The 17991-nt window shown below is 43.2% G+C and overlaps 1 protein-coding gene across 2 annotated transcripts in view; it reads left to right on the forward strand.

Annotated features, from left to right (window-relative positions):
* Positions 1–14294, forward strand: part of LRRC28 (leucine rich repeat containing 28) — a 56045-nt gene extending 41751 nt beyond the window's left edge. For both annotated transcript variants that reach the window (XM_058156320.1, XM_058156321.1), the window contains 3 exons: positions 5924–6099; positions 6986–7145; positions 11613–14294. In XM_058156320.1, coding sequence (XP_058012303.1) covers positions 5924–6099; positions 6986–7145; positions 11613–11685 — 409 coding nt within the window. In that variant the 3' untranslated portion in view covers positions 11686–14294. The remainder of the gene's footprint in view (positions 1–5923; positions 6100–6985; positions 7146–11612) is intronic.
* The last annotated feature ends 3697 nt before the right edge of the window (positions 14295–17991 follow it).

A 17991-nucleotide genomic window follows, 5' to 3' on the forward strand; every position in this document is an offset into this window, starting at 1 on the left:
TGTTGCTGTTAGTTGCAAAGTCATGTCCGACATATCGCAACCCCATGGACAACATTCCTCCAGGCCTTCCTGTCTTCTACTATCCTCTGGAGTCCATTTAAGCTCATCCCTACTGCTTCAGTGACTCCATCCAGCCACCTCATTCTCTGTCATCCTTCTTTTGCCCTCAATCTTCTTCTTTTGCCCTCAATCTTTCCCAGCATTAGGCTCTTCTCCAGTGAGACCTTCCTTCTCATTAGGTGGCCAAAGTTTGCTCCCTATTTATATAATATACAAGTGGCTTGCCCCATCAGTCTATGAAGATTCTCAATCATCCAGGTCATGGTTGTCCCAAAGGTGTTTTTTTACCAAAAGGCAACTGGACTTCCTTATTTTGTTTTGTTTTTCTTTGAAAACTTTTGGCTTCTTATCCAAGAAGCTTCTTCATATCTAACTTCCTGCTGGAGAAGGGTTTATATTCTTTGCAGTCACCTGATCACTAGTTCTTGGAAAGTCGTTGAGGCCACTTGGGGATTTGCCTGTCTCCTCCAGAGCCACCTGAATTAGAGTAGAGACAGGTATTAAACCTTTTTTGGGACTGCTGAAAGGACTGTGTTGTAAACAGGACGTAGCTGAAGTTGTATCCTCCTCTGTTAAGGGAGGGAGGACTGTTCAGTCATAACACAGATGGCCTCTTTCACTCCCCTTTTGAAGACAGCAAAGTTCACATTCTGGACAGAGAGGCACTGGTTTGTTGCTCGTGAGCCGTGGTGGCACAGTGGTTAAAATGCAGTACTGCAGGCTACTTCTGACTGCCAGCTGCCTGCAGTTTGGCAGTTCGATCCTGATCGGCTCATGGTTGACTCAGCCTCCCGAGGTTTATAAAGTGAGGATCCAGATCGTTGTGGGAAAGAGGCTACCTCTGTAAACTGCTTAGAGAGGGCTATAAAGCACCGTGAAGCAGTATATACTGGTAAGTCTAAGTGCTAAGCACTAAGTGCTATTGCCATTGCTATTTTCATTTGAGCAAGGTTGGCTCAGCCTTCCATCCTTCTGTGGTCGGTAAAATGAGACCCATATTGTTGGGGGCAAGATGCTGACTCTATAAAACCGCTTAGAGAGGGCTGTAAGGCACTGTGAAGCTGTATATAAGTCTAAGGGCTATTGCTATTTTCATTTGAGCATTTAAGATGACTGATGGCAAACAAACAAGCTCAGCACCAAGAGCTTCGCGCCTTCCAGGTCTTTTAGAACAGGGATCTCCAACCTTGGTCCCTTTAAGACTTGTGGACTTCAGCTCCCAGAGTCCCTCAGCCAGCAAAGCTGGCTGAGGAACTCTGGGAGTTGAAGTCCACAAGTCTTAAAGGGACCAAGGTTGGAGACCCCTGTTTTAGAATACACTTCCCAACGCTCCCAGTAGCATTCTGCAATGGGTAATACAGTTTAGCACATCTGGAGGGCGATTAAACTTCTCTTTTTGCCTCCGAAAAGTGTATTGGCTACCACTTGCTTGCTTTTCGTATTAAGACGGGCAATTTTGTAGCAGAACGTATTCCCTCAGCAAACAGAATAACATGCCTCTGTTTAATTTGGATTGATTCATAATTTGAAAAGGATCCTTCTGTATGCTTTAGGCACTGCTGGCAGAACTTGAAAGCCTGCACATGAGATGACATGGCAACTGCTGGTATAATCCCCTTAGGTCTGAATTGCCTTCTGTCAGGTGATTCTGTAAATAGATCAGCGAGTCCTGCTCACATTGGACAAAGAGAGATCTTTATCTCCAGGAGTTGAATGTTCATAAACACCAGCCGCGGAAGTTAAATCCTTAGCCCTGTTGGGACAAACACGCTAGGAGTGGATCCGTCAAAGCTAAACGGGTCCCGGCTTCTGCCAGCGGAGAGATTCCGAGTTCTTGGAATTGTTGAATGGAAAAAAGGATTACATGCCAGTGGAAACATCAACATTAAAAAAAGGGACAACTCAGGGGTGAAATTCAGCAGGTTCTGACAGGTTCTGTAGAACTGGTAGCAGAAATATTGAGTAGTTCAAAGAACCGGCAAATGCCACCTCTGGCTGGCCTCAGAGTGGGGAGGGAATGGGGATTTTGCAATATCCTTCCCCCAGGAGTGGTGTGGGAATGGGGATTTTGCAGGATCCTTCCCCCAGGAGTGGGGAGGGAATGGGGATTTTGCAGGATCCTTCCCCTGCCATGCCCATCAAGCCACACCCACAGAACCGGTAGTTTTAAAAAATTGGATTTCACCACTGAGACAGCTCTTTTTTTTTTGGGTGGGTCATGGAAATGAATGGGTGTCCCCGTTTCTCTATTCAGAGCAGGCCTTGAAGATTGAGAAAACATCACCTAAATGAGTGCTGTGGTTACTTCTTCCACACTGCAGTTATCCTAACGGCTTAAGGGGGGGGGAAACATACCGCGTCAAATTCGGTGTCATTTGTCAGACTTTTTTTTTTTTTTGAGAAAGCGGTTGAATTGCATAAGAGTCTCCTCCTTAAGGGAATGCCACCCATTGAGACCACGGGAATAAAGACTCCTGTGGAAAAAGCTTATTATAACAAGATCACCAGCCTTCCCCCTACCTGACTGGATTTCCAAAGAACATAGGTTGTCTCTCAAGGGCTTTGAGAGTTGTGGCAGCCTGCCAGGTACGGCGCTGGCATTAGATGCTGATCAAAGTGATGCAATACCTTTTAGCCACCTGGAGCACGTGGCAATCTGCAGCTTAGAATGCCAAGTATGTAAGTAAGTAAATAGATATACCCTTAACAATCTGAAACGTCGGTTGCTAGATCCAGTGCAAAACCAAATTGCAGAACCAGTTCTTTTTCTATCCATGTCAGTCATTTAAATTCTTTTAATGTAACCAGATTCTGGAAATCTACCTTTACTTCAGGTGTTTTGTTTCGTTTTCTTCTGATTTTCTCTTGAGGAGTCCCTTGATAATCTCTGAGCTTGGTTGTTTTCTTGCAAACATTTCATTACCCAAACTAGGTAACATTATCAGTAGTAGTCCCTAGAATTGATGATATTACCTAGTTTGGGTAATGAAGCATCTGCAAGAAAATGAGCAAGCTCAGAGAAGTCCTCTTCCTCCTCTCTGCACACCCGATTCCCTTCTAGCACTGATCATGTTGCCTAGATGGGTAATGAAATGTTTGCAAGAAAACAACCAAACTCAGAGAGCACCAAGGACTCCTCATGTCAACCCCGAGCTATAAATATTCTCCTTTATTGGTAATTTTCTGTTGGGACTTTACCCCTTTGTGTTGATTAAAACACTTTGGAATCAACGCCCTTGTGTACAGTTGCCATATTTACTTCTATCAGGCCTTGGAGCAAGCTTCTGCTTGTGTCGTGTCCCACTCCTCCTCTGACGGCCGGGTCTGGGAAGTCTGTATCAAGCGTGGCCATGAAGCCTCTGCAGCTTTGCCAAATTCCTCTCAGAGTTCTCAGGGCAGGCAGGAATCCAAGGGGTGACTTCAGCAACCAGATGAGACTTTGCCTGACTCAAGGAATGCCAAAAAGCAGATCCTTTATATAGGCCATGGGGTGTGGCTCCATGACTCAGCACTTATCCAGGCCTGCCCCTCCCTTCCTTTTGCTGATGTCGCCTCTCCATTCTCCGGAAGCGGGGATCTGTCCACTGTGTCTTTCCGTCCTCAGCTGCCGGCAATTCTAGCTCGTGGCTGGCTTCGTGCTCACACGCTGTAGGAGGGAGGTTTGTTTGCTCAGTCTGTCCGGGCATGGTGCCAGGGCTGGGGGCTGGAGGCATGCCAGGCCATTCTTCTTCACTATCAGTCTCTGGCTCAGATAGCAGGAGATGGGAGGGACCCGGCTGAGGAGAGGAGGGCGGGGGAGGCACAACAGCTTGTCTTTTGGAAGTGTCGGCAAGTTAATTTTCATTCCTGAATCATGATGTTGGGCACCTCCTGTAAATATACGAGACATGTTGAGTTTGTTGCCAGGTTTGCACACTGAATTAATCCGTATTTGGGAACTGACTTGATTTTGACCTAGAATACAGGTGGTCTTCGAGTTACAACCATAATTGCGCCCAGAATTTCTGTTGCTAAGTGAGAATTTTGCAAAGGGGGTTTTGCCCCATTTTACGACTTTTCTTGCCACGTTGGTTAAGCAAGTCGCTGCAGTTGTGAAATTAATAACCCAGTTTTTAAATGAATCTGGCTTCCCCATTGACTTTGCTGGTGAGAAGGTGGCAAAAGGGCTCGCTTGACCCTGGGGCCGGAGGTGGGTTTTCAGCAGGTTCTGACCAGTTTTGGAGAACCGGTAGTGGAAATTTTGAGTAGTTCGGAGAACCGGTAAATGGCACCTCTGACTGGCCCCGCCTCCATCTATTGTCTGCCTCCCGAGTCTCAGCTGATTGGGAGGAAATGGGGATTTTGCAGTAAACTTCCCCTACCACGCCCACCAAGCCCCACCCACCAAGCCATGACCTGCCCACAGAACCGATGTAAAAAAATTTGAAACCCACCACTGCCCAGGATGCTGCAACCATCACAAAGATGAACCCGTTGTCGAGCATCCGAATATAAATCATGTGACCATGATTTATGGAAAATGGTCATAAGTCACTTTTTTCTGTGCCGTTGTAACTCCGAACGGTCACTAAACGAACTGTTGTAAGTCGAGGACTACCTGTATTGTGTGAAACCAGCCATTTTGGTTAGTCAAGCAAGAGTTGAGCTTAGTGTGTTGGGACATGGGGGTCTGGTAAAATGTGATTAATCAAAGGTGAATTAGTTAAGTGGTGTGAACCCCCATTGAGTATTCTTCTGAATGTCTTTTTTTTAAGCCGGGGAATATGGTATTGGAATGTATTTCTGATCCATGATTTACAGTTAGTCCTCGACTTACAACGGTTCATTTAGTGATCTCGGGACACAGCAAGGGTCATAAATATGAACCAGTTGCCAAGCGTCTGAATTTTGATCACATAACCATGGGGATGCTGCAACAGTCATGTGAAAAATGGTCTTAAATCACATTTTTCAGTGCCTTGTGACTTTGGACGGTCACTAAATGAACTGTTGTAAGTCGAGGACTGCCTGTCACTTGGATGGGGCACCCTCCTTGTCCCTCTTTTTATAAAGGGCCAGCAAGTTAATTATTCACAAGAAATGTATTCAATGCAGATATGCCTTTTCTTCTCTGCCTGGCTCTCATCGAAACGATCTGTGAGGCTGTCTAGTTTCGATTGCATGACTTGAGTTTTCTTTTACGTCAGCAGTGCACCAGTCAGCTCCCCTTCAGCAGAGCGATCCAAGAGAACAACACAATAGGAATAGCGCTTAGACTTGCATACCGCTTCACAGTGCTTTACAGCCCTCTCTAAGCAATTTACAGAATCAGCCTCTTGCACAGTTTAGCTCCTCATTTGACTGACCTCAGAAGGATGGAAGGCTGCGTCAACCTTGAGCTGGTCAGGCTCAAACTCCTGGCAGTGGGCATTCTAACCACTGGGAGGGAGGGAGGGAGGGAGGGAGGGAGGGAGGGAGGGAGGGAGGGAGGGAGGGAAGGAAGGAAGGAAAGAAGATAGCAGTAGACTTATATACCATTTTACAGCCCTCTCTAAGCAGTTTACAGATTCAGTGCTTTACAGCCCTCTCTAAGCAGTTTACAGATTCAGCCTCTTGCCCCCAACAATCTGGATCCTCATTTGACCAACCTCAGAAGGATGGAAGGCTGAATCAACCTTGAGCCCGGTGAGATTTGAACTGCTGAATTGGTGGCAGTTGGCAGTCAGCAGAAGTAGCCTGCAGTACCGCATTCTAACCACTGTGTCACAACGGCTCAATGATGTTAATGTCATAATGTTGCTTTAGGTCACAGATCACACTAACTTTACATTTCTCACCATATACATTTCTCCCGCCCTCCCACTTTCTTCAAATGTCTCTCCAGCTGTGGCTCTCCTGTTCAAAAATCAGAGGTGCAGCTTCTTTCCTTTTCATCGGGACAGTTGACGGTGTTCCTCCCAGCAGAGGTGAAGTTAATAGGGACAGAATTGGACCGTGTGCTCCCCTTGCAGGAGACGGCCATGAGGACACTGTATAACATATACTGCCAATCTCTAAAAGGTAAGCTGGATCTGTTGTGGCCTGCTGGTGGCCAGCAGAACTGGCAGCAGAGTTGGACAGTGAGGAGGTTGGGAAGGAACATGGGCCAGTCCTGGGGGCTGGGGAAAGCTCAGACGAGGGCTCTGCGTCGGAGGCAGAGAGGGAGATAGACAGCAGTGAGGCAGAGGAACAGCTGGAGCCTGTTCCCAGTGTGCGCAAGGCAAGAGCTGCCAGAAGACAAGAACAACTAAGAAAGCAGGGTCAACTTAGGAGTAAAGCTTGGAGGTGATTGGCCCCTCCCATAGGAAACAAAAGAGGAGCGAACGGGAAGTGGGCTTTTGCAGGAAACAATTCATTTGCTTGGTCATTTCAAGTGTGGGAAGATCTGTCCATGACTCTGTGCCAAATTTTGCCTTGCCCTGCATTTGGAAACTGGTTACCTGGCAGCTTTCCAAGCGAGATAACATCTGTGTTGATAAATATTCCTCTGAAATACTATTTGCCAAGCCTTGCTGACTGTGAATGAAAGGAATTCACAGTCGTCATAAATAAAAGGAGTTTTGCCGGGACCAAGACTCTGCTTCCTGCCTTTTAAGGGAGCCTTAAGGTCAGAACAGGATGATGATCGAGTGTCTCAACTTACGACCACAAATTTGAGGCCAAAATTTACATTGCTAAGCGAGACAGTCCTTAAGTGAGTCCCCCCCTCCATTTTGCATTGCCATCATCGTTAAGGGAATCATCGCCATTGTTAAATTAGGAACAGGGTTGCTGAGTGGAATCTGGCTTCCCCGTTGACTCTGCCTGTCAGAAAGTTTAGAAAAGTATCCATTACCGGATACTCCCAAGGTTTTTGGAATCGTTTCTGATGCCATCCTTTTTTTTTTTCCCCTCCAATCCGCTCTAGATTTGAAGTTTGTGACTCCGATCTCGTTACCCAGAAGCCTCCTGGATTTGCTGCACTGCCCTCTGGGACACTGCCACCGCTGCAGTCAGCCCATGTTCACGATTGTCTACCCAAAGCTCTTTCCCTTGAGAGAGACACCGATGGCTGGATTACATCAGGGGTAATTACAGAGAAAATTGCACAGTGGTTTTCATGCTTGTACGCCTGGGCTTCAGCTAGAAGAGAAGGCATTTTGCAAAGGCAAAACGCTTGGGCTTGTTTGTGAGTCCGATGACAACCTTCCCTTCTCCAATATGCTGGAGAAAGTGTATTAAATGTATCGGTGTGTCATTAAGGCTTAGTTGGGAGGTGACTTTTTCCAGTAAAATGCTGCTCATATTCCAAATCACAGAATAGAATAGAATAGAATAGAATAGAATAGAATAGAATAGAATAGAATAGAATAGAATAGAATAGAATTTTATTGGCCAAGTGTGATTGGACACACAAGGAATTTGTCTTGGTGCATGTGCTCTCAGTGTACATAAAAGAAAAGATACCTTCATCAAGGTACAACATTTACAACACAATTGATGGTCAATATATCAATATAGATCATAAGGATTGCCAGCAACAAGTTATAGTCATACAGTCATAAGTGGAAGGAGATGGGTGATGGGAACGATGAGAAGATTAATAGTAGTGCAGATTCAGTAAATAGTCTGACAGTGTTGAGGGAATTATTTGTTTAGCAGAGTGATGGCCTTCGGGAAAAACTGTTCTTGTGTCTAGTTGTTCTGGTGTGCAGTGCTCTATAACATGCTTTTGAGGGTAGGAGTTGAAACAGTTTATGTCCAGGATGTGAGGGATCTGCAAATATTTTCACGGCCCTCTTCTTGATTCGTGCAGTATACAGGTCCTCAATGGAAGGCAGGTTGGTAGCAATTATTTTTTCTGCAGTTCTAATTATCCTCTGAAGTCTGTGTTTTTCTTGTTGGGTTGCAGAACCGAACCAGACAGTTATAGAAGTGCAAATGACAGACTCAATAATTCCTCTGTAGAATTGGATCAGCAGCTCCGTGGGCAGTTTGAGCTTACTGAGTTGGTGCAGAAAGAACATTCTTTGTTGTCTTTTTTTAATTTCACATTTAATATTCACATTTCACATTTAATATTCGATTGTGTTTTTCTTTGCCTGGGCAGCTGAAGTAGCAGAAAAGTGAGCTCTGAGAAAAAGGTTCTTTCTTCCTGCGGAATAGGGAGAGAACCAGAAAGCCAAGCAGGAAGGAGAAAGAAAGCATGCAAAACGTAGCAATCCAGATTTCTAGAGCAGAGCTCTCCAAACTTGGCAGCTTGAAGACTTGTGGTCTTCTACTCCCCAGAATTCCCCAGCCAGCCTAGATCTTTGAAGACACTGCATTCAACCCCCCTCCCCCCCCCCCCCACACACACACAAATCCCCAAGCACAAAAAATAACCTGGACTGCCTTCTCAAAGAAGATTGATACTTTGGGAAACTGAAAGCTGCAGTCCCTGTTGTGTTTCGATGAACAGACTTGGTATAAGGACCTGCCTCAGCTATCTCCTCAGGAAAGCATGACTCTGAAACAAGTAGTAGTTCCCAAGGATCGATAGACTATGCAAAAGAGACAATCAACCAGCCCAAAAGAGAACAAAAAAGACTCCAGCATCTCTCCACCAGTAATCGGCACCTAAGGTCAGCATAGGTTAACTCCAAGGTCTTCTCCAACCTTAATTGCCTAAACACATATACAAATGCATATCTGTTCTCTTGTGTGCTTGATATTTGCCTTGTAAATTCCCGTACAGATCACCGAAGGCTGTATTCAACTTCTTCCCCTAAATCCTGAATAAACTACAGGGAACATACCTTATTTCTCTGTAGTTTATACCTTATACCTCCGTACTTTTCGGAGTATAAGAAGCACTTTTTTGCCCCCCTAAAAGAGGGTCGAAATGTCGGTGCGTCTTATACACTGAATACAACAATTTTTGGCCTTCCGAAGCCCCATCCCGTGCGTCCCGTTTTTGTGGAAAACAGAGTCCATTTTTGGGAGGCCTGCAGAGTGTTCCTGGGGGCTGGGGAGGGCAAATGCGCTCCCATTTATGCAAAAAACGGGTCCATTTTTGGCCTCCCAAATCCCCCACGTGTCACGTTTTTGCCCTCCCCAGCCCCAGGAGCACTATGCAGGCCTCCCAATCCCTCTGCACGCCCTGTGTTTGCGAAAAAACGGGATGCGCGGAAGGGTTGGGAGGCCTGCAGAGTACTCCTGGGGGCCGGGGAAGGCAAAAACTTTTTCTTGTTTACCTCTTCGAAATCTTGGTGCGTTTTATACACCTGTGCCAGAAGTGGATTTCAGCAGGTTCTGACCAGTTCTAGAGAACCGGTAGCGGAAATTTTGAGTAGTTCGGAGAACTGGTAGTAAAAATTCTGACTGGCCCCATCTATTCTCTGTCTCCCAGTTCCCAGCTGATTGGGAGGATTTTGCAGTATCCTTCCCCTGGATTGGGGTAGGAATGGAGATTTTACAGTATTCTTCCCCTATCATGCCCACTAAGCCATGCCATGCCCACCAAGCCATACCCACAGAATCGGTAGTAAAAAAATTTGAAACCACCAGTGACCGTCTTATAGTCCAAAAAATACGGTACTTTGTGAACTAGAATGTGGATTCCCATTTCCACACATAGGATTGGATGATAAAATTTATTCTGACTGTGCTCCTTGGAGAGAGAACACTTTGAATCATAAAACACCAGAGCCCATTGGTTCCCTATATGTAGTGTACAATATTTTTCCAATAATTTCAGACAAAGTGAGCTTCCCATTAAAGCAGAACTTGAGTTTATGAGTCAAAGGCAGGGAGGAACTAAGGAAAAAGGAATGCCTCTTTAGATATTTGCCTTTTGGCACCGGTGCAAGCAATATTTGCCCAAGCATTTAAAATTATTTGGTATGTAAATAGTTGTGTAACTTTCTTTTCAGCGTGGTTGTACTCTTAAGTTTTTGTCTTGGGCGCTGTGATTGTTGGCCTTTCAATGCGCCAATAAATGACTATATAACTAGGATTTTAATTGCTGATTATTTTTAATTCGATAATTCTGATTTTACGTTTTCTTTGTAAACTACCAATGATGTTGCCTTTGGATATATTTTTAGATTACTTGTTAAAACAGTTCAAATCTTTCTCTTTTTTCCCTATTTAAGCAAACATCTTTGCATAAAAATTCATGTTCCCTTTTCCATCACCACATGGAAGAAGTCACAACGTAGAGCGTGGATTATTTAATAGCAAATATGGAAGATTTGAGGGAGCATTATACCGGGTTGCTTTTTAAAAAAAAATTTCTTCCTTTAAGAAATTAGGGAAATCTTCCAGATGTTTTCTTGCTAGTTTCAAATCTGCACTAATAATTAGCTGGACCTTTTGGTATGTTGACCGAGGAAGAAAACCTCTTGCTATTTTTGCAAGCTCAAATATTATACATACTTAGTTTACCGGGACTCAGTCAGGGGTGAAATCCAGCAGATTCTGACAGGTTCTGGAAAACCAGTAGCAGAAATTTTGAGTAGTTCAGAGACCCAGCAAATACCACCTCTGGCTGGTCCCAGAGTGGGGTGGGAATGGAGATTTTGCAATATCCTTCCCCCAGGAGTGGGGTGGGAATGGAGATTTTGCAGTATCCTTCGCCTGCTACCCCCACCAAGCCACGCCCACCAAGCCACACTCACAGAACTGGTAGTAAAAAATTTGGATTTCACCACTGAACTCAATCCTCGCCCCTGATTCCTTTGCTTTTTTAACCATCCATAAAAGTTGTATCTTGTGTCTTAGAGCCAGCATTTTAATTTGAGAAGACAACCCTTGCCTCTTGCTCTCTCTTTTTTAAAAAGTTTTTTTCATTTTTTTTTATTTTTTTACAAACATATCAAATCAATGCGTGAACAGTGTGGCGTGTCTGGCTGTCATACATTCTAATCCAAATAAAACCAGTAGAGTTAATCATAGTTATTACCAGTGGTGGGACTCAAGTAATTTAACAACCGGTTCTCTGCCCTAATGATTTCTTCCAACAACCAGTTTGCCAAACTGCTCAGAAAGTTAGCAACCGGTTCTCCCGAAGTGGTGCAAACTGGCTGAATCCCACCACTGATTATTACATTCGATCAACTTCTATATTTCTAATAATGATACACATTTATATTAAGTTGCAATCTGTCATTGCTCAATTATTCCATATTTCCTCTTGTTATTACTTTTATTTTATTATATAAAAGTGCATAGCTAGTAGAATAGAATAGAATAGAGTTTTTTTTATTGGCCAAGTGTGATTGGGCACACAAGGAATTTGTCTTGGTGTATATGCTCTCAGTGTACATAAAAGAAAAGATACCTTCATCAAGGTACAACACTTACAACAGTTAATAATAATCATAGGGTACAAATTTAACACTTAATGATAGTCATAGTATCATAGTATTATAGTATTCCCCCTTCTCTTATTTCTATCACTTATTCTAACTTTTAATCATGTCACCCTTTATTAAAAGACTTTTCCTTTCTACCCTACCTAACTTCTAGTTGTCTTTCTCTCTTTTTTATTCGTGTCTTTCTTTGTGTTTCAGGAGAACAAGAGTCAGTTTTGTGGCATATTGCTGCTCCACCCAGTGTCTGCAGACCTTTGACCTATTGAGCTGATAAATACTTAAAGCTATTCAGGAGTGGTGCCAGCTTCAAAGCAGCCTTATTAGACTGTGGCTCCTGATCAGACTGGAATATGTGCCAAAGCAGCGGGAGGCATGTCCGGCTGGGAACGCGAAGAACCACTTCAGGCCCTCCTCGCTCCTATCAAATCTGGACAAAAGGCAGAAACTCTCCTGTAAAGCATTCCCGACTGTCCAGCTTTAGAAAATATTTTTTAACACCTTCCTGTTCCTCCCCAGGCAGAAGACCAAGCAAGCAAACACGGGAGCTGAGACCCTGCCGGACCCTTTGAAAACTTGTACATGTGACTCAAGTTGCAGTTTAATACTTCACTCGGGCTGCGTGGGCAATATCAGTTAGTGTGTTGTTGTTGTTTTTTTAATGATACCTTTGCAGTCCTTGTAACTTTTTTCAATTATTTCCCTGCTTGGTTTCCTGTTACTGCTCTCTTGAGAAGCAAGTGTTTCAGGTAACCATTTATTCATGCTAGCGAGGTTTTTTTTCCCTACTTTCCATTAAGGGCCTAATGCATTTTCTTTCTCCTCCCCCCAAACCTCCATCTGATGTTTTGATAGTGACTTAAAGATGTACTTGCAGAAAAACGTTTGTTTTGAACCTAATTTGATGCAGTTGGGTAGGTAAGGATAATGTTTTCAGTTATTTTTCATAGGTGGTTGAAGTCCCGAAGAAAGCGGAATTGGCAGCTGCAGAAAGTAGATTCCCCCTTCGTCGGTGACTCTTTATAAAACAGTTTTTCACCTTTGATATTGCAGAACTTAATGAGGTTTTTTAAATGCCAGTAGGCTTAGAATAAGTTACAAGTTGTCTTTGGCTTCATTTCCATATTTAAAATATAAACAGTTTTGTGAATACAATATTATTAATATTTTATTGTAAGCTCAGGGTCTCCGTGCATGTTGAACTCCCATCACCTTCCGGTCAAGACTCATTGCCTTTGGCGGCTTTGCATGATGGGAGTCGTAGTCCAACATAGCAGGAGAGCACTGCATTGTAGAAGTTTTGTACCGTGTGCTCTTTAGAGCCCCTGTGTCAATAACTTCTATTTTTCCCATCTAAAATCAGAGAAGCCGCAAAAAGGGTTGAAACAAACTCATTTTTCCTACATTATTATGGTGGTGTTTTAAGTTATGCTCAATAACTTACAAACATTATTTCTGCTTTGGGAATCTCTTCTTAGAATCTTTGTACTTAAGTAGCTCAGAAATCGGCCATTTAACATTTGGGGGGAGGGGGAAAAGCAGGGGAAGCTCAACTCCTAAATGATTTACAAATATTTTTTCGAAACATTTGTTGTTCGCATCCTTATCAGCGACAGTCGCTCGCAAATTTGACCTGTTGAATTCTTCGTTTTGTTAATAGCTCGTATTTTGAAAAGTTCATTTTTTCTTAATCTGGCATGGTGTAGAAGGGTAGCAACAGTATCAGCTGCATGACAAGGGTTAATGAGAGAACATACGTGTTTTTGATGCCAGAAAGAAATACCCAATTACTTTTATGCTCTCACCTTTTCAAGCTGTCTTAAAGAACTCCAGTTCCATGAAATTCAAGTTAAAAAGCACGTATTAGGAACAATTGGTTGGTAGAATTCTGAACAGTACAGCCACAAAGTCTTTTGAGACAGAGCATACATGCCCCGTAAAGCAATATCTAAACATAACAGCTAAAGGGAAACAACGAATCCTTTCACCTGAATTGTGTTAAAGTACAGCAAAAATACAAGTATCTGCCTGCAGTTTGAAAGGGGTACCATTCAAACTTCAACCATCTCGGTCGGTTACGAGTCAAGTTCCTGTTCTAGCTACTCCCAAGGAGTATCTTAAGAATTCAATAGGTCTCTTCAGAGGTCATCGATATTTCTGAAGACGAGAGAAGGCTAATAGTGTGAAACATGGCTGACTCACCCTTTTGGTAACGTTCTGCTCTCCTAGAAGTTCTGGGCAAGTTCTGGGCATATCAAAGGAATTAGGCAAACTTGCTCAATCCAGGTGCCCTCCAAAGTGAAGGAACTGGAAGAGCAAAATTTCTCACATCTGGAAAGGTTCCCAGGTTGGGGGTGGGGGTGTTTCTGAAATACGAAACAACAGCGTGTATAATCATCCCTCATTTTCATTCTTTCGTTTGTTTGGTTTTTTTAGCAGAGTCGGTGCCTTCGACACCCCTTGCATTGGTTTTTTTCCTAATCCACCGTTCTTGCTCCTCTTTTGGGGAGGAAATATGAGGGTTCTGACTGCTGTTCTACCACTCCAGCCTGGGTCATCATATCACCAAATGCATCATTATGGTGGGCGAAGGCAGATTAGCAATGGCGGGCAAGCGGGCAAGACGAGGAGTGACTGGGCATGGTGTGGTAAGGCCAGCCAGAATTTTTACTACCGGTTCGCTTGAACCGTGGCGAACCGGCTGAATCCCACCACTGATCATTACCCTAAGTAGCTATAAGGTTTCATTCCCCCTTTCCCTATTCTGTCCAGTTCTGCATTCCTAATTTTAAAGAAAAAGTAGCCCAACTTTTTTGTTCGGCTGCCATCACAAGCTCTCTGTAATTGCAACCTTCCCAGAATAAAACCAAAACCGATCCATCACCTGTTGTGTTTTATGTGTGTGTATGTATTGAATTATTAATCCTTGTTCTTTCCTTTCTGCCTGATAGACCACTAAAAAAAGGAAAAAAAAGAAAAGAAAGAAAGAAAAAAGATGGCCAACCAGGTCAATAAATTGTCTTCCTGTAAAGCTGAAATCAAGTTCATCTAAATTCTGTCTATCAGAAACGCTGAAGCAAATGGGCAGATTTACGATTGCCTGTAATTACAACAGCACTTAATGCTAAAATCGTACATGCACTTGAAGTGCACCAGAAGCAATATGGCTGTAGGGATTTTCAACCTCGGCTCTGTCCGTGTCAGTACAAACTACAGGGGGTCCTCGATGTACAGTAGTTCATTTAGTGACCATTTGGAGATAGAACAGCACTGAAAAAAGGTACTTACAACCGTTTTTCACATTTAGGACCGGGGTGAAATGCTCCCAGTTCAGACCGGATCTGGTAGCGATGGCGGCAGGTGGTTCGGAGAACCGGTAGCAAATCCCTGCCCCCACCCCCCATGCCCAGCTGAGCCACATGATCATCAGAGGCTTTTTTTTTTTTACTTTTAAAAGCATTTTTTCTTTGGCTGGAAAAAATGCTTTTAAAAGTAAAAAAAAAAAGCCTCTGATGATCATGCGGCTCAGCTGGGATCGTCAGAGGCTTTTAAAAGCATTTTTTTCCTACAACCTCTTCGACCGAATAGGTTTTTTAAAAAAATGCTTTTAAAAGGTTCTGGTGATCCCAGCTGAGTTGCCTGATCGTCTCTTTTTTCTTTTAAAGGCAAAAAAAAAATGCTTTTAAAACAAAAGCCTCTGACGATCAGGCAACTCAGCTGGGATCGTCAGAGCCTTTTAAAAGCAGTTTTTTACAAGCTCTTCGGCTGTAGAAAAAATGCTTTTAAAAGTAAAAAAAAAAAGTTGGCCACGCCCACACAGTCACATTAAAACCCACCACCACCAAGCCACGCCCACAGAACCGGTAGAAACAAATTTTACATTTCACCCCTGCTTAGGATCGTTGCAGCATCCCCTTGGTCATGTGATTTACATTCGGGTGCTTGACAGCCGATCCACATTTATGACGGTCGCAGTGCCCTGGGGGCAGTGACCTTCTGACAAGCAAAGTTAATGGGGAAGCCAGGTTTGCTTAACAACCGTGCTACTAATTTAGCATCTGCAGTGATTCAGTTAACAAATGTGACAAGTAAAGTTGTAAGCTGGGGTTGCAAAACTCCACTTAACAAATTTCTCACTTAGTAACATATACTTTGGGCTCAATTGTGGTCGTAAGTTGAGAACTACCTGTACTTTCATCCTAGATCAATTTCTGGGCATATTCCTTATCTATATTTGCTTCATGTTATATATGAGTGCTGGTAGCATCCATAATGTTGGTGCCTCTCATCTATTTAAGACGTGAGACTTCAGGGTCTGTAATGGGATGTTTCTTATTGATCTATGTCTATGAGCCACGGTGGCCCAGTACTGCAGGCTCCTTCTGCTGACTGCCTGCTGCCTGCAATTTGGCAGTTCAAATCTCAAGGTTGACTCAGCCTTCCACCCTTCCGAGGTCGGTAAAATGAGGACCCAAATTGTTGGGGGCAAGAGGCTGACTCTGTAAAACTGCTTAGAGAGGGCTGTAAAGCACTGTATATAAGTCTAAGTGCTATTGTCCATTCTTCCTTCCTTCCTCCCACCCTCCCTTCCGTCTTTCCTTCTTGGTGCAGTGGTAAGAGTTCGATCCTGACCAGCTCAAAAGTTGACACAGTCTTCTGAGGTCAGTAAAATGAGGACCCAGATTGTTGGGAGCAAGAAGCTGACTCTGTAAAACCGCTTAGACAGGGCTGTAAAGCACTGAAGCGGTTTATAAATATAAGGGCTATTGCTATCAGTGATCCACAACCTTTTTGGCACCAGAGACCGGTGTTGTGGAAGACAATTTTTTCACGGACCGGGGCAGGGGTATAGGAAGAGAGAAGAGGAGCATGTAGCCTAGATTCTTCCTTTCTGCAGTTTACAGTAGGGTTTGCATTCCTATGAGAATCTAAAGCCTGATGATCTGAGGTGGAGCTGAACTGGTGATGTTAGCGCTGGAGACGGGTTGAAATAGAGATGAAGCTTTGCTCGCTCGCCCACTGCTCACCTCCAGCTGTGTGGCCCAGTGCCTAACTGGCCACAGACTCGTATTGGTCCGTAGCTCGGGGGTTGGGGATCCTTGATCTATATGCCATTAATTCCATTTATTATGGAATAAATAGTCAGTCTGGGAAACATTCTGGTGATGCATTGCACAAATTTTTTTTAGTAAATGATAAATTGATTTTTTAAACCCGACAGAAGTCTTGGACTACTTAGCATGGTTTTTGATGTCCACAACATCTGGAGGATGTGTGTTTAGAGAAGAGCTGTGCAAAAGAATTTAGGAAACAAGCCTCTTTTTCTTTGTAGAAGGTGAATCTTTAATTTGGAATTTGCTAAACTTTTCCATTTTCATTTCCAATGAATTAAAAAATAAATTAAGTTTATCCTCCAAATCAACATTGGTCAAAAAGCAAACAAACCATAGAAGGAACTTGATGTAGGTAACCGAAAACACCACAGGGTATCAAAAAAAAAAAAAAAAAAAGCAAATGCCAATTTTTACCGCACTTCTTTCCTTTTGATATAGTCCTTAAAAGCACAGAAATGTTTCTGGGAAATCCAGATGATGACAAGCTCTTGAAATCTTGGTGTCTTTATGACACCAATGAAGGTGTGAGCCATGCTTAACGCCAGCAGCCAGGACTTTTCAGATGTTTCATTAAAGTCATTAGAGCTTAATACCTCCTCTGAAGTTCAAATGAAAGGCATAAGCAGCTTAAGGGGTTCAGATGATTCAGAGCTGCGCTTGTCCTTCAGGCAAAGATGAAGGAACAAGACCTCCTTTTGATTTCGTTTTTGTTCCAGTGTGAGATTTTAGCCAAACGCTGAGCTAGCAGCAAGGGTAGAAAAGCACTCTAGGAGTGGTTTATGCAGCGGAAGTTTGTGATTTGTGCCTGTGGTCCGGTGGTAATAACTCCTACATTCTTAATCTGCTTGAGCCTGTAAGGGATCCATCAGTATAGTGATAGATGGTAGATACGGTAGGAAGATAGACATCGATGAGAGATATTGGTATTAAGGAAGATAGATATTGATGACAGAGAGAGAGGTGGGATATTGATAAGGTAGATATTGATGAGTAGATGATATATTACATAAAATATATATGTGAGAGAGGGGGGAAAGAGGGAGAGAGAGATGAGGTAGATATTAAGGAGGTATTGAGAAGAGGATATTGAGAGAAAGAAAGAGGTAGATATTAAGGAGTATTGAGAGAGAAGGGATACTGATTAGATGATAGATAGGTAGATGATAGATAGATAGATAGATAGATGATAGATAGATAGATAGATAGATAGATAGATAGATAGATAGAAAGAAAGATATGAGGTAGATATTGAGGTATTGAGAGAGAAGGGATATTGATATAGAGATGAGATAGATATTGAGATAGATACTGAAGAGAGAGAGATTGATGAGATAGATATTGATAAGATAGCACTTAGATTTATATACCACTTTACAGCCCTCCCTAAGCGTATAAAGGTAAAGGTTCCCCTCGCACATACGTGCTAGTCGTTGCCGACTCTAGGGGTGGTGCTCATCTCCATTTCA

This window comes from Ahaetulla prasina, chromosome 13 (genome assembly GCF_028640845.1).
Source record: "Ahaetulla prasina isolate Xishuangbanna chromosome 13, ASM2864084v1, whole genome shotgun sequence".
NCBI lineage: Eukaryota > Metazoa > Chordata > Lepidosauria > Squamata > Colubridae > Ahaetulla > Ahaetulla prasina.